Genomic DNA, 13,939 nt, shown 5'->3' with positions numbered 1-13,939 from the left:
GGTTGACCTTAACCACAAAAGAGGCTAAACTGAAAAGCAGTGTAATGGTTAAACTTCCTGCCATAACACAGCATCAAGGAATACTTTTCCTGTAAGTCCATTAATTTTAAAATTTCCAACTCTCTACCTCTAAACATTTCCAATACTGTTTAAAAAAAAAAAAAAAAAAAAAAGCAAAGAAAATCTTCCTGAAATTTACATAGCTCCTACAGATAACTACTATTTGGAAAACTGCACAACATGAGCAGCAATGCCCTAGATTTTGGAAAGCTGTTTGATTGCATCAGCAACAGATAGTTTGAATGTGATTTCTCAAACATTTTCATTCCACTATGAAGACCTAAAATCTAAGTGCTTGGTTCCTCTTCACTATCAGAAGAGAGCTCTCAGTACAGTTTATTTGGAGAAGACAAGGACAAGAGAATTGGAGGGAGGAGGTCAGGGATTTCTTTGAAAATAGTTTGTAGAGACCATGAACTGCTGTGGGGAGTACATGCAATTACATATTTCTGACTTTTACTCCACTATTGAATTACCAGCACATCTTAGAAACTAGAACAATTTTTGGTTACCACAGCAACATCTGTGAAGGGGAGGTCTTGTCATGACACTCGCCAGTTTACTAAATTAAGACACACTAAATTTGGATATGGATTATGCCCAGAAATATGCCCAGACAGCTGTCTTCTGCACCACAATTTTCTCTTTTTTTTTCTTTTTAATATTTTTTGGCATATTAGGGTACACTAATACTTTCTGACTATAGATTCTGTAAGTGAAATGCTGATATAATGATGAAATTATGACATTTGTGACTCAATATTTATGATATGGTATATTAAAGGACTAAAGACCTAATTTCTCAACAGACAATTTCAGGGATTTTTGGGATATCGCCCTTGCCCAGAAGGCTTATAGTCAAGGGAGAGTTCAGCTTACTATCGCACTTTTTGCACCAACCAGTAAAACTACACTACAGGAATTGTGAAAGCAGTACATAGCTGTTAAGCCACCTTGTTTTGCAAAAAGATATTAATTTTGTCAATAACCCTAGCTTCGTGGACTTGCTTTGTCTAGGAATGGAACTAGCAAGTTGCACTTTACAGTGCATTTTTAGTCATTAAAATGTTCTCTACTTGCTGGTTTCACCTGAATAAGAGAAGGCATATTTAAAATGTGCATTAGTATCTTGAGTAGTAATTTAATATAGAAGTTTTTGTTTAGCATAGTGGAAGAATAGGAACATTTAGATTTAACTCTCAGACTAGAGATGAGAATATAGTTAAGGATGTCTGTATTAAAATAAAATATCACTACCTTGCCATATGAAGATTTTTTTTCATTTAGTATACTCCACCTATGACTCAGTATAGCTAAATCTGCAGGTTACTTAGTTTTATGTTCACGAAAAAATATTTAATTGTAATTCAGCTAGTTTAATTTATTTTTTTCAAATATAGTTCTAGCAATACCATAGACCTGCACAAGCTGGATACTAACATTTTTTGAGAATTCTGCTCTGATTCTAGCATGCTTTAGTACTGTTTGTTGTATGACAAGATATGTATCATCACTACAGAGTTCTACAGAACTGTGCTATTGAGGAAGCAAAGTCCTCAAGTAACCCCCTTTCCTTCACTAGTATGCATGTTGCTGGTAATACCCTATATAGATTCAGAGAAAGATTTATGGCGGTGTGAAATTTCTCCTAAAGTTGTAGCTCTTTACAGTCCAGTCTTAATGCCTCAGATGACCACTAATTAAAAGAAAATGAAAGCTACAATGTATAGGCACTACACAGTATGTACACAGGTGATGAGCTTTGCTCAGCTGAGAACAGCAGTCAGTTTTAGAAGCACAGATTAAAATTACTTTCCATCAATTTTCACATACCTCTCGCAGTTATTTGCATTGTAATGAAGAAATAGTTTTGTTAGGTCTTTATTTTTAAAACTGCAGTATTTATATGGATATTAATGCAAATTGACTTTTTCTTGCAATGTTTATATGGATATTAATGCAAATTGACTTTTTCTTGTAGGAAAAAGCTGCTGACGAGAGCGATCCAGTTAAAACAGAAAACTGCATTTTTCCACAGTGTGCATCATATCCAAGTGAAGGGAATGAGAACGAAATCATGTATCCTAGTATTCATGATCTCCTTGCACTGGTTAGGAAAAGGTCACACTTATGTACTCTGAAATTGTTTTGTAGATGAGAAAGGTTAGTAAAATGAAATTATTACTTTTACTTCTCTCTTTTTTTTTTTCCAGTGTTGAAGAAGCTACTAGGACCTTCTGTTGTATTTTTATATTTAACACAAATGAGCAATGCTGCAGTACTGGATGGGTTTACTTTTCTGTGCCTAACACCGCTAGGGTGATATATTTTTAATTTACAAATTTACCCTTGAAGAGTAAACAAAAGCTATAGCTAGCACTGAACACTCCAGTTCTGAAGAGCAGAAATCACTTAAATGACAGCATTCTTGGCCTTCTTTCCTGCAGTGCCTGCCTGATTAGTTACTGATGCTGTTCAAGGTGCTAGTTATGATTTAAAAAGCTCTAAATGGCTCAGGATCAGAAAGAGTGCCTTTACACGTGTCTCTCTAGTCCAAACAGGATTGACAGCACATCCAGATCTTAGATCAGGCTCCTTATTAGGTATGAATTTATTATACAAACACAGACATTAAAGGCAGCATGGAACAGTGGTATTCTCCCGTTCTCCAACAGGCTGTCTACCTATGAGCACCTGATCTGGGGTTTGCTGCATGTGCCATGTATCCCTTCCCAACTCTCCCATCCAAGTTGGATAAAATCCATCCCACAGGGATATCCCACAGATATGCCCAGGTTTCTGCCTCCAGAAGAGTTGTGGGAGCTTCAGCACCTGTGATCTCTAAAAAGTCCGATACACTGTTTCAACCTATAGTAGTGCCTTCACCTTCATGTTGGTGTTGATGGAGTTTGAGGACTCAAGCCTGTGCCAGATTTTCAATGCAAACAGAATGAAATTTGAACTTCTGTTAGGCAGACACTTGGGGAAAGTCAGAGTATTTGTTTGTTTTATCAGCTACCCAATATTTCATATCAGAAAAAGTGCAGAGACAATTGCTGTGCATTAACAGAACAAAGAAATAATATATTCTCAGTGCAGAAAATTGCCCTGTTTTTCATTATCAAATTTTCCTGCCTTAGTCATGGCAATGCAGATGACTAAGTTTGGATACTTTTTGTAAGAATACAAAACTAGTCTTAAAAGCATAAAATAATACATGTAACAAAATCAAAATAAGTTAAACTAGCTATATATATTATCTCCAGAGCTTAACTGGTGTTAGAAGTACGTATCTAGTTTAAAAGACAAAACAGACAATAAAGAAAACTCAATTTTTTTGGTTTTTTTGTAATTAATTTCTATTCCCTGCTTGTGGTTGTAAGATGCCTTCTGCAATACCCCATGAACCACAGATACTACTGAACTCCACTATGTTGATATAAAAGAGTTTTGGTAAATTGCCATATCTATCTACTTTTTCTTTATGTTCCTTAAAAAAAAAAAATTAAATGATGCAATACTGAGGATACCAAGACCTATTAAGATTAATAGGTGCAATTTAAAAAGCTGATTAAATGGATTAACTACTGCCTTGCTCAGACTATCTTGAATGGTGGCTGCAGATTTGATGATCCCTCTCATGAAAAGCTCCCAGTAAATATTTTTCTTTTTACAATAAATATGAACTATGAACGCTCTCTTTCTGTTAGCTACATTTGAAAAAATAAAACCCAGAACAAATCCCACAATCCCCCCAACTCCCAAACCAACTGAATTAGTAAATACAATGCAGTTACCTGTCATGTTGCAGTACACTTTCAAAGGTCCCAGTGTCCCACTGCCATCTGGATCTATCCAGTAGTAATTTGAAGTTTTGCCCAAGTGTTTGTATGCTTCACAAGAGAGTTCGTAAATAGCTGAAATGAAATCAAACAGAGCAATAAGAATCTTCGTAACTTGGGGAAAAAAAATCTGTAAGGACAATTAATTGATCCTGTTTATATATAAAGAAATGTACCTTTGACATTAAAGCAATGTCACTGATGTTCACAGAAAACAAAGTATTTCCAAAATTGTAGAAGTGATTAAAAGCTCGAGGCACATAATTTCTTTTTTTGTAACGTGAGAGAAAGCCAGAATAGGAAGAGCTATTGTAACAACTTGGGGAGAGGGAGGAACAATAACACTTTTTCAAGAGTATATTTAAACCATTTTGACAGTATAGTTCGTACCTTTGTTTATAATCTTTTTAAAGTTTCTATCACTGCTATTGATACAACATACTTTTACCCTTAAGCTTTCTTTCAAGAGATACACTAAAAGAGCTTATGAGTTTTCTCTCTGTAAATTTTGTAATTGTCCATGTTTTATTACAACTCAGAATAAAACTGAGTTTCATAATTGTGAAATTTCTCACTACATGTAATACCTGTCTACACAGCTGTGCAGTTACTCTTTTACATACATACAGAACTAATGCTCTGTTCCAGCAAGCTCTGAAATGTCACAATATTTGCTGGAATAAGTTTAATTGATTTAACCAAGAGGTTTGGTTAAATTTTTCCTTGAATACTGCTTTCTAATTCAAGTCATAAAATTGTTTGTCTAATTGTGTTATAATGAATAGCTCAGACATAATAATAAGCATTGTAGATAGAATCTGTTCTAGTAATTCCCATATTTTCTTAGAAATGTACAATTTTTACAGTTATGTGCATTAAATATGAAGAAATAATTTTATGATAAGTAAAAAGTAAAACTGATAATTTATATAAATTGTTGTGTGTGTACAAATGTATAAAAGTGGTCAATTATATAAATATTTTCCTAGGCAATCTTAAAAAAGGAATGTGTAATGTGGCTTTGTTTTTAAGGACCAGCTGGCACAGCTTTTTTGTTTGGAATCAATCAATCAGCTGCTAAAAGAAATGAAATGTTTGTTTAACCAGACTTCATATCCACTCTAAAAATTCATCTAATTTGCTGGCAATTCTTGCAAGCAATGTCCTTGCTAAGACTGGCTTTATTTCAAATGTCCATAAGGACGAGCTGTTTTGCTGGGCTCTGATGGTGATGAGTGACTGATCACATACACATTTAAAGGCCTCTAACCAAATACCAAGACATGAGAAGGAAAGAGGAGTTAAAAAAATGTCAAATGTTGATGTGGCTCGAATGCAAAACTAAAGGCTGTTATCTATCTACAATTTCCTTGTGATGCTATAAGAGAAGGAATTTCCTGGAGAGTTTTATGTGTTCATTAGAGGATATAAAGTCAATTTCATACAAGTAGATGACACTTTAATTAAATTGTGAAACATTCTAAAGCATTTTCCCTTTCTCCACAAACAAAGGTCAACATATTCTTTCATTATCAAGGAGACTCTGTGTCTGTTTTCAGACGCTTAAAGCAGAATTCATAAGGAATTCATAACCTATTTTTTTCAGAAGTATTTCCCTCACTCTCTACACACTACCAAAACAAAATTAAAAAATACTAACTCCATCAATGTATAATTGTTGTGATACCGAGTGGCAAATTTTAATGGATGCACTCCAGGTCAAGTCAAGAAGATAAGAAATACTGTTTGTGATCTCGCTGAAATATTGTGTTTTCATTTTCTAAACTTTTTCAGAAAACCAGGGTAACTTTGTCTCTAGTAAGCAGACCTATATGTAAGGCCATATGACATTTTTATCCAAGTTGCTACTTTCGAGAATGCAGGCCAATATTTGTACAGAAATACTGCTACAACTCAGAAAACAACATTAAAGAGTGTTATATGGAAGTAAAATGTTTTTATAGAAAATTAAGGGGTTTAGATACAACAACCTTCTTTCTCTTCTTCTGGAATGGGAGAAATAGAAAGTGGTATGTGGGTATTAGTTTTATAGCACAGAAAAGGCTGCTTTTTAATAAGTCAGATCTGTCAAACTTCAAAATTATGTTGAACACTAAATAATAGAAAGTAGATCGTTCTTCAAATGAAGACAAAAGAGTGGGATATTCTAAACTAATTCCACTTGTGAAAAGTGTTCTTATGAGTGTGTGATGGTTTTCTGGGAGGTATTATGCACAAGTAAAGAATCCTAGAATTATTAAGGTTGGAAGAGGCCTTTAGGACCATCATGTTTAACAATCAACCTATCACCACCACCAAGTTCACTACTAAACCATGTCCTCAGAGTGCTGAATCCACAGGTTTTGTTGAAGAGCTCCAGGGGTGATGACTCCACCACTTCCTGGGCAGTCTGTTCCAATGATTTACAACCCTTTCTGTGACTTTAAACCCCCTGGAACAACTTGAGGCCATTTATGTAGATGCATAAACATCTTAAAAATGGGAATAAACAAAAGTGAAAAAGTAGGTTCCAGTGCAGTAAGCAGTAACATAAATCACTTCACAGGAACATAGGAACAAAATGAAGGGACAAGTGAATCTCATACACTGACAAAGTAACCAGTAATTAAAGTGCAATAGGAAACAGCAGTTATGTTCTGGTGTATGAAGAAAACTGGTGACAGAAAGATCTTATTTTTGACTTTGGATGACAAAAGGTAGCCACTTACATAAAGAAAAGAACAAAAGCAGCAAGCACCAGGCAGAAGGCAACTCTGAAGTGGAGGAAAGTAAGACATGATACCACGATGTCAAAGTGGATGAAGGAATAGGAAGGAAGACAGCACAGGATCACCTTATAAGCTACTACTCGCTTTTGTAAACATTGCACAAAAAGATCAGTAGTGTGTAAGACAAAAGGAGAACAGGTAAAAATAGAAATTAAGAAACTCAAAGAAAACTTAGAGTAGAAGAAAGGACAAACATTTAAGGAATGCTGTTTTAGAAGTCACCCAAGCACACTAAAACAGAAGAAAATGAAAACAGAATACAAAGAAGAGACCATGGCAGAATCAAAACAGCTTAAATGAGAAGACTTTTAAAGGTTATAATAAAAAAGCAAAAAAATCTAACTGAGCTAAGAAAAGGCAAGTAAGCAAAATGCAAGATTTGGATATAAATTTTACAGTGTTCACATGTGAATTAGGAGAAATGGTTGCATATATCCACATACAGAGGAGGCAGAGGGAGAGAGGGAAGGGATGATTCTGTCTGGAAGACAGGAAAGAAAATAAACAAACAAAAAAGAGGAAGAACTAAGGACATAAGGGCAATAGATTTTTGCTTTTCTAGCTAGTAGAAGTGAAATGCCAAAAATGTATATTTGCTTTCTTGGTAGCTGGTCCAAACATACAACATATGTAGTCTTAAGGGACTTCAGAAGAGTATTTAACCTCAAAACCTTCCAATCTAAATGTAACACTCACATGCACCCTGATGACCAGGTAAGCTATTTCTAGCATAATAAATCCAGTTGTCAGTTTGTTAGGATTTTTTAAAGGTCACTTATATTCCTTCTGAGGAGAATAGGGGGAAAAAAACCCCTCCCTACAAACAGCTTCTTCACTCTTTACATGCTTTCATATTACATCAAAAATTGTCTACAAGCCACAACGGGTGAGAACCTGGTCAGAACAGTGATCCAAGCTCTCAGAGTCAGGAAAAAAGTGTGCACAAAAGGAATCAAAACTAGGAAGAGAAGAGCACCAAAAAATGCAATAGCCTTTTAAAAGTTTAATCTCCTGAATAATACAGATCAAACTGAGACCACCAAATCAATTTCATGATAAAATTTGAAAGGGTTTTCTGTGTTCTAACATGAAAATAAAAAGTTTTAAAGCCAAAACCATAAAAAATATAATAAATTTCACTATAAATTTTGGTGTGAAGCATCAAGCTTCTCTAAGCTTCTTAGTCTAGGCAGAAAATCCAGTCATTTTAATTAGCTAACAAATGCAACTATGAATGCACTTTGAAGTTCACCATTGACTAAGCTAACATTCACAACAGTGGATTTGAATAGCATGGCTTGAGAGAAAAAGTATCTTTTCTTAGAAAGGCTTCATTAGGTAAGTAGGCTAAGGGGAAACAGCCTAGTGTGAAACAAATACAACAAACCTTGTAGCTATACAGACTTAAAGAGCATTTTTATTGCTGCTTTTCTTCATGGGTTCTGAACACCAAAGGGGAGGTGTTAATGGACGAGGAAGACAACACTAATTTCTGAGTTTTTAGGATCCTCTATTTTAAACATTAGAGGAAAAGCAAATAGTTCAAAAAAGAGTTTACAGAATAGCTTTTTCTGGCTCAAGACTGTTAGTCAAAAGTTGGAAAGAACCAACACCTCTTAGATTCCAGTGGCCCTTAACTGATTGAGGGAAGCAGATGTTCTCACTCCTGTTTTACTTTCTGACTGGTGTAAAGATCAAGGGATAATTTTCCTGCACAGGTGGCACAGCTGCTGGCTATCTCCAAAAAGCAGAATAGCTGAATGACAAAAAGGATTTAGAAATTCTGTGGCCCTATATGATATTGCCGTAAAATTTCATTAGCACCTAGGTGAACTACAGTTTTTCCATCACTATGCGAAAAGGCAGCTTTAATTTTAGGGCTGACAAACAGCATCCTTTTATAAGTGCAAAGCTCATTATAAATAGATTACCTAGCGTGGCAGTCTGCACTATGTGACTCAATGAATGTGTTGCAATACATTTTGTTTCTGTCAGTGAGTATGGTTGCTGCAGGGAATAAACTCCTTTAAACACCTGCTAATATAGGAGTAAATCTCAGCTTTACAGGAACATAGTAAAGGTGTAGATACAGAAATATGGATGGAATTAACTGACAGCACAAGTGAGAAAAACAGGCAGTGCATCAGATCTACAAAGTCCAGCTATGTCTCTCCCACACTTTCAACTTCTTGGAAAAATACTGAAAGCTAAATATACTGTGAGGTGCTTGGGTTTATGTCACTCAAACTGGTTTCAACTCTTGATCCCTGAAAGCACAAAGACAAAAGAAGGGGGAAAAAACTCCAAGCTTACTCAAGAAATAGCTGCACACTGAAATGTCATACCTGAAGTTTATTTTAAAAGAATAAAATAAGATTTGTTTCTTTGTTATAACATATATTCAGAAGATAATTGGAAAATGGAAAATGTTAAAAAATAAATTTTTATACATCAATAGATGTACACTGCAAGCTCCTGCTCTGTCAGCAGAATTTTCTTTCTGTGCACATCCACATTAAACATATACTCATCCCTCACTCATTCCAATTCTATATGGTGGAGAAATGATGTCTTACTGTTCTTTTAAAATAGGTTAAGAGAACTAGATATTTCATCATAGTCAAAGCAAGATACACATGAGAGAAAAAAACTCTCCTGTATTCTGACAGAAAGAATACACAAAGCTGCTGGGTTGCTGTACTAGTTCAAGTATATTAAAAATTTTTTAAAAAACTCCACAAAAAGCCAACATGATGCAACTCTACTTCAATGATCTTGCTATTTTGTGGGACAATGTCTGCAATGGTCAGAACCAAACCTTATGTCTGCTGTTTTTTTCAAGTCTGGATATAAAAATTCTGTAGTTTGGAACTCATCCCTATGACGTCTAAGAACAGGAAAAGTAAAATAAATTTAAAAATTCATTCTTCAGTTATAGTTAACTTAAACACATGTGCTGTTAAAGTCAGACAAAAATAAGTGTGAACAAGTATTTACTTTTACACCTCACACTGTGAGAAGTAATCCTTTCAGATATGACTTTGAGAGGAAATGTTCTCTGAAGCAGCTTTTACCATGTTCCCAAATGTTAGGTGTGCCCTTGTTCATTTGTTGTTAGAAAAGAAAATGTGGTTGGAAACTTCTGCTGAACATTCCTGGGTTTGGCCTCTCCACCTTTTTAGGCTGCCAGTTTACAGAAGCTCACAACCCCTTCAGCTATGAGAGCTCAAATCAAAAATTAATCACAAATCAAAACCCAAGGACAATCACCCACTACCAGCATCCAAAAAACTCAGTCAAACTGTGACAGAAGAAGGAAACGGAAGCTAAGGAAAAAACCATCACCATTCTGGTACAGAATTGCATATGTATCTAAAAATTCTTTGAGCTACTTGAACACAATTCTATTTATCGTTCTAAGCGTATGCGCACTCATCTAAAAAAAGAGCTCCAAAACATTAAAAACACCTAACAGCATCTGGTCCTGCACAGAAAAGGTTCCAAGGTAACCAAGACCTCTGTTTTAGGATTTTTTTCTTGTCATTTTTACTTATACACAATAATCTTAATGCAAAAAATTAAAAAGGTAATGAAACACTTGGTTTACTTTCTACATACTGCCAAAGACCCCTTTTAAAAAGTCCTTCTTGATTAAAAAAATCTCGAAAATATTTGTTAAAATAACACTCCCCTAAATAAAAGGTGGCAGTGAAGAACAACAACAAAATCCTAACTGGAAAAAAAAAAAATTGTCTTGCAACCCTAACAGTAGTTCTTCATGATGGTCATGATGGACTCTTAGAAAGACCTTTCTAAGAGAACTTTCTGCATGACCAGAAGACCACTAAACATCAGGTACTTGCAGCTAGGATACCCCTGTAAAATTAGGTTACCTTGATGAGGAAAAGCACAGGAAGCAGCACTTTCAGCAAAATATAGGGCTCTAGTGGTACAAAGCTGTAATACCTTAAAGGCTGCTGGCCCTCACAATGCAGGAAGCAGCTGTGGCTGCTCACCTGGACAGGCCAGAGCAGTAGGAACATGCCAGCACACTCGGCTGGCTGCAATAGTGAATTTCTGTGCCCAGTCTATGGGCATTTGGAAACTGCACCTGGATGTGTCAGCAACTGCAGTGAAGTTCGCGTCCAGGAAGAAAACTGAGCTTCCAAATGACCTGCAGCTTTATGCACATCCTAAATCCGGTGTGTACCTAAATTGTACTTAAAAAGATTAATTTTGACATCTGAAATGGAATGTACTGTGATGCCTAAGGGAATTCCAGAAATTTCTTTTTGAAGAAATATAACTATTCTAGGCACAGTTACAGTTCATTCAGTTACAACCAAATTATTTTCCGGGCAAAAAACAAGGAATAAAAGAGTGTCCCAATGTGATATGCCCTTGCCAATGCAATATCACCTCATTATTAAAGACAGTGGAAAACAGAAAACCTGCTTTTCCTGACTTCATGTATAACTGAAAATTTGAGTAAACTAAAACCTCTAAAGCCCTGAGAGTAATACTTACAATTTGTGTGCTCATGTTGCATCTACAAGAATACTAATTCTACTCTGTTCTTAAAGAAATGTTGTTATACATGAACAGCCACTCAACAAAAAATACGATTTTCACATATAAGGGCCATTAGGCAGTTGGTAAATTTCACTGTATTATAAGAGAATTGGAGAAAATTGGATGGTACCATGAACAAGTCCACCAAATCACAGCTGTATATGACATGGCACATGCTTTAGCCACTGATTTTTCCAGTTGTAGTAAAACCTGGATCAAGCCCTATTTCTCAGCCATGAGCAGGCTACATCCTCAGCCAGAAGTTGAACCGAGCTACTGCAGTCCCAGAAGCACAAGCAAAACCAACCCCTGGCATCTTCAAATACCTTCCCAGTGAAACTGAGAGCTGTTTTTTTTTTTTTCTGGGTTATCATCATTTTAGGGGCCCTTAGTTTGCTCTCACAGCTATCTAGGACAAGCACATGAATTCTAAGAGCTCAAAGCTTCATCCTTTCACTGTCGCTACATGACATTAACAAGAGTCTTTTCCACACCACACAACTATTTTACTCATGACAGTTCAAATACTAGTTAACTTAAAGCCCAAGGGTTCAGTTCTCTTACCCTCAACATCACATTAAATAAATACTGAATCATTCTACAAGATTATTCCTGGAAAAAGTAGTTAAATTACTCAATTTATGTTTGAAGAAATAAGTGCTGAGGTAAAAAGCAGAAGCTATTTTGTGGTCATAATTAGTATAACAACAGAATTGCATGGCTGTGGTAAAACCTCAATATAATCTAATCTACCTCCCTAAAAAGCTCAATTACATCCATGTATCATTCCTGACATATTCCTGTTTAAAATTATGTAAATTCCTTGACACACCAAGGCAGCGTAGAGCTCCACCGGCCCTTCAGCATCAGCATTTGTCCTACTCTACACTGTGGGGCTGTTCTGCTGGAATTTAAACTCATCATTTCTCTTTCTATTCACAATGAATTTGGAAGATAAGTTATTGCACTCCTCCTTGCAGCCATCTTTTGTCTATTTGCAGACATGAATCTCTTCTCTACATTAAAATGGCCAAGTTTGTTCATTTTGACCACTGGTTTTCTAGGTGCTAAATTATCCTCTCTCTTCTCTGGACTCTCCAATTTTTTCATGAAGCACAGCATATGAGAGTGGAAAATGGTCAGTACAGCCAGATTAATTTGCACATTCCACAAACTATACTTCTGTTAATTCATCCCTAAATGATGTATTCTTTATTTGCAGGATCGTAAGCAATGAGCTTCAAGGCAAATCAGTCATTAATAACCACCACTTCTACAAAACTGAATACAAAAAATGAAACAAAAGTCAGCAGTTTTTCTCAGCCATTGCTTCTACAATTGATTAATCCCCCCTAAGCATAGTCCTTCTAATGCTCAGTTGCTTTGCAACTCCAAATTCCTAAAATAGCTTCCCAAAGGAAAAACATTCTTCTATTTTGTATATGTACATAATAGTATACATATAATATTATATACATATGGATTATGTACTATATGAATAAAAATATTATATAAATAGCAGAGAGGGTTTTTTTGTTTCTTTTTTCTGTTTGTTTTTCTTTCTTTTTTTTTTGTTTGTTTGGCTTTTTTTCTCTTTTTTTTTTTTTTTTTTTTCCTAATTAATAGGGAAGATAAAACAACAGAGGGAATTTTAGTGCTTTACATCTGGACTAGCATTCATTTCTGTCCATGGCTGCCCTGGCTGTCATGCCACTAAAACTTTCCAATAGTAAAGCTCCTTCATGACTGACCATAAGCCTTCTTCTCACTGCCATTGATTTAATTTTCAGCCTTTTAAAAGCTTCTATATCTTCCTCACACTCTCCCTCTGCCTTCTACTGTAGCTAATGAACTTATAAAGTGTTCTCATCATTAGTATAATATCCAAGTATGCCCCACAGAAACAGAAAGGAAATTAAATGCAGTAAAAATCAAAAGAAGATATATGGAAATTTGCAGATTTTGTGTCAAGTTTACTGTAGGCTTAGCTGTGTCAGTGATAAACATAACAATTACCATTGTGGTAAAAAAGGGAACAAAATTGAGGCTGTGCCATCAGAGTGAGAAACAGAGCACAAGTTTATTTGCCACTGGGATAATAAAGAAAATTACTACTATAGGGGTGAAAACTGCAATTTGAGCTACTGCACAATAGCTCAACCCAGAAATTTGCTGTGAATACAGAAAAAGCCTCCCCATTAATGGCAAGATGAAAGGTGCTTCTGTTTTTCTCTCAGCTTTGTTCTTTGCTTTGGGCTGGGAGAAGGGGGGAAGAGAAAAATTAATTTAAATCCAAATGGCTGAACCAAAATGGATTTTTAAGCAAATTTAGCTGTGATTTTAAATTACATGTCATAGATTAGGCAATTAGCATCTTTGTAACAGTGTCAGCCTACAGACATCACAAGAAAGTATAATTAGACACCAATTTTTAACAAGGTGCTTTTGTGAATTAAGTCATCCAAGGATACACAAACACAAAAAACACAAACACCAACAAAACCCCTCAAAAAAACAAAAAACAAGCATGGGTTTCAGAATTGAACCAAACACTGTTCAGGATAGAAAGACATCTCCACCTATGTAACAATTTCATTTTAAATCTGGATAGTGTTGCACATTTGTGTAGCTCTAATTCATTACTGGGACCTGCATCTGAGAGGGAAGACTGTCAGA

The 13,939-nt window shown here is 35.5% G+C and overlaps 1 protein-coding gene across 1 annotated transcript in view; it reads right to left on the bottom strand.

Moving 5' to 3' along the window:
- CNTNAP2 (contactin associated protein 2) overlaps nt 1-13,939 on the bottom strand; it is a 1,035,266-nt gene that overhangs the window by 325,834 nt on the left and 695,493 nt on the right. Inside the window, exon 12 of the mRNA XM_042044203.1 lies at nt 3,858-3,977. Within this exon, the coding sequence (XP_041900137.1) occupies nt 3,858-3,977 (120 nt within the window). The remainder of the gene's footprint in view (nt 1-3,857; nt 3,978-13,939) is intronic.

The sequence above is a fragment of the Corvus kubaryi genome, unplaced genomic scaffold (assembly GCF_017639235.1).
Source record: "Corvus kubaryi isolate FWS band 111438036 unplaced genomic scaffold, C.kubaryi_AGA036_p1.0 37398, whole genome shotgun sequence".
Lineage (NCBI taxonomy): Eukaryota > Metazoa > Chordata > Aves > Passeriformes > Corvidae > Corvus > Corvus kubaryi.
Note: the sequence above shows the minus strand (reverse complement) of the source record. Positions and strands in the feature narration are given on the sequence as shown.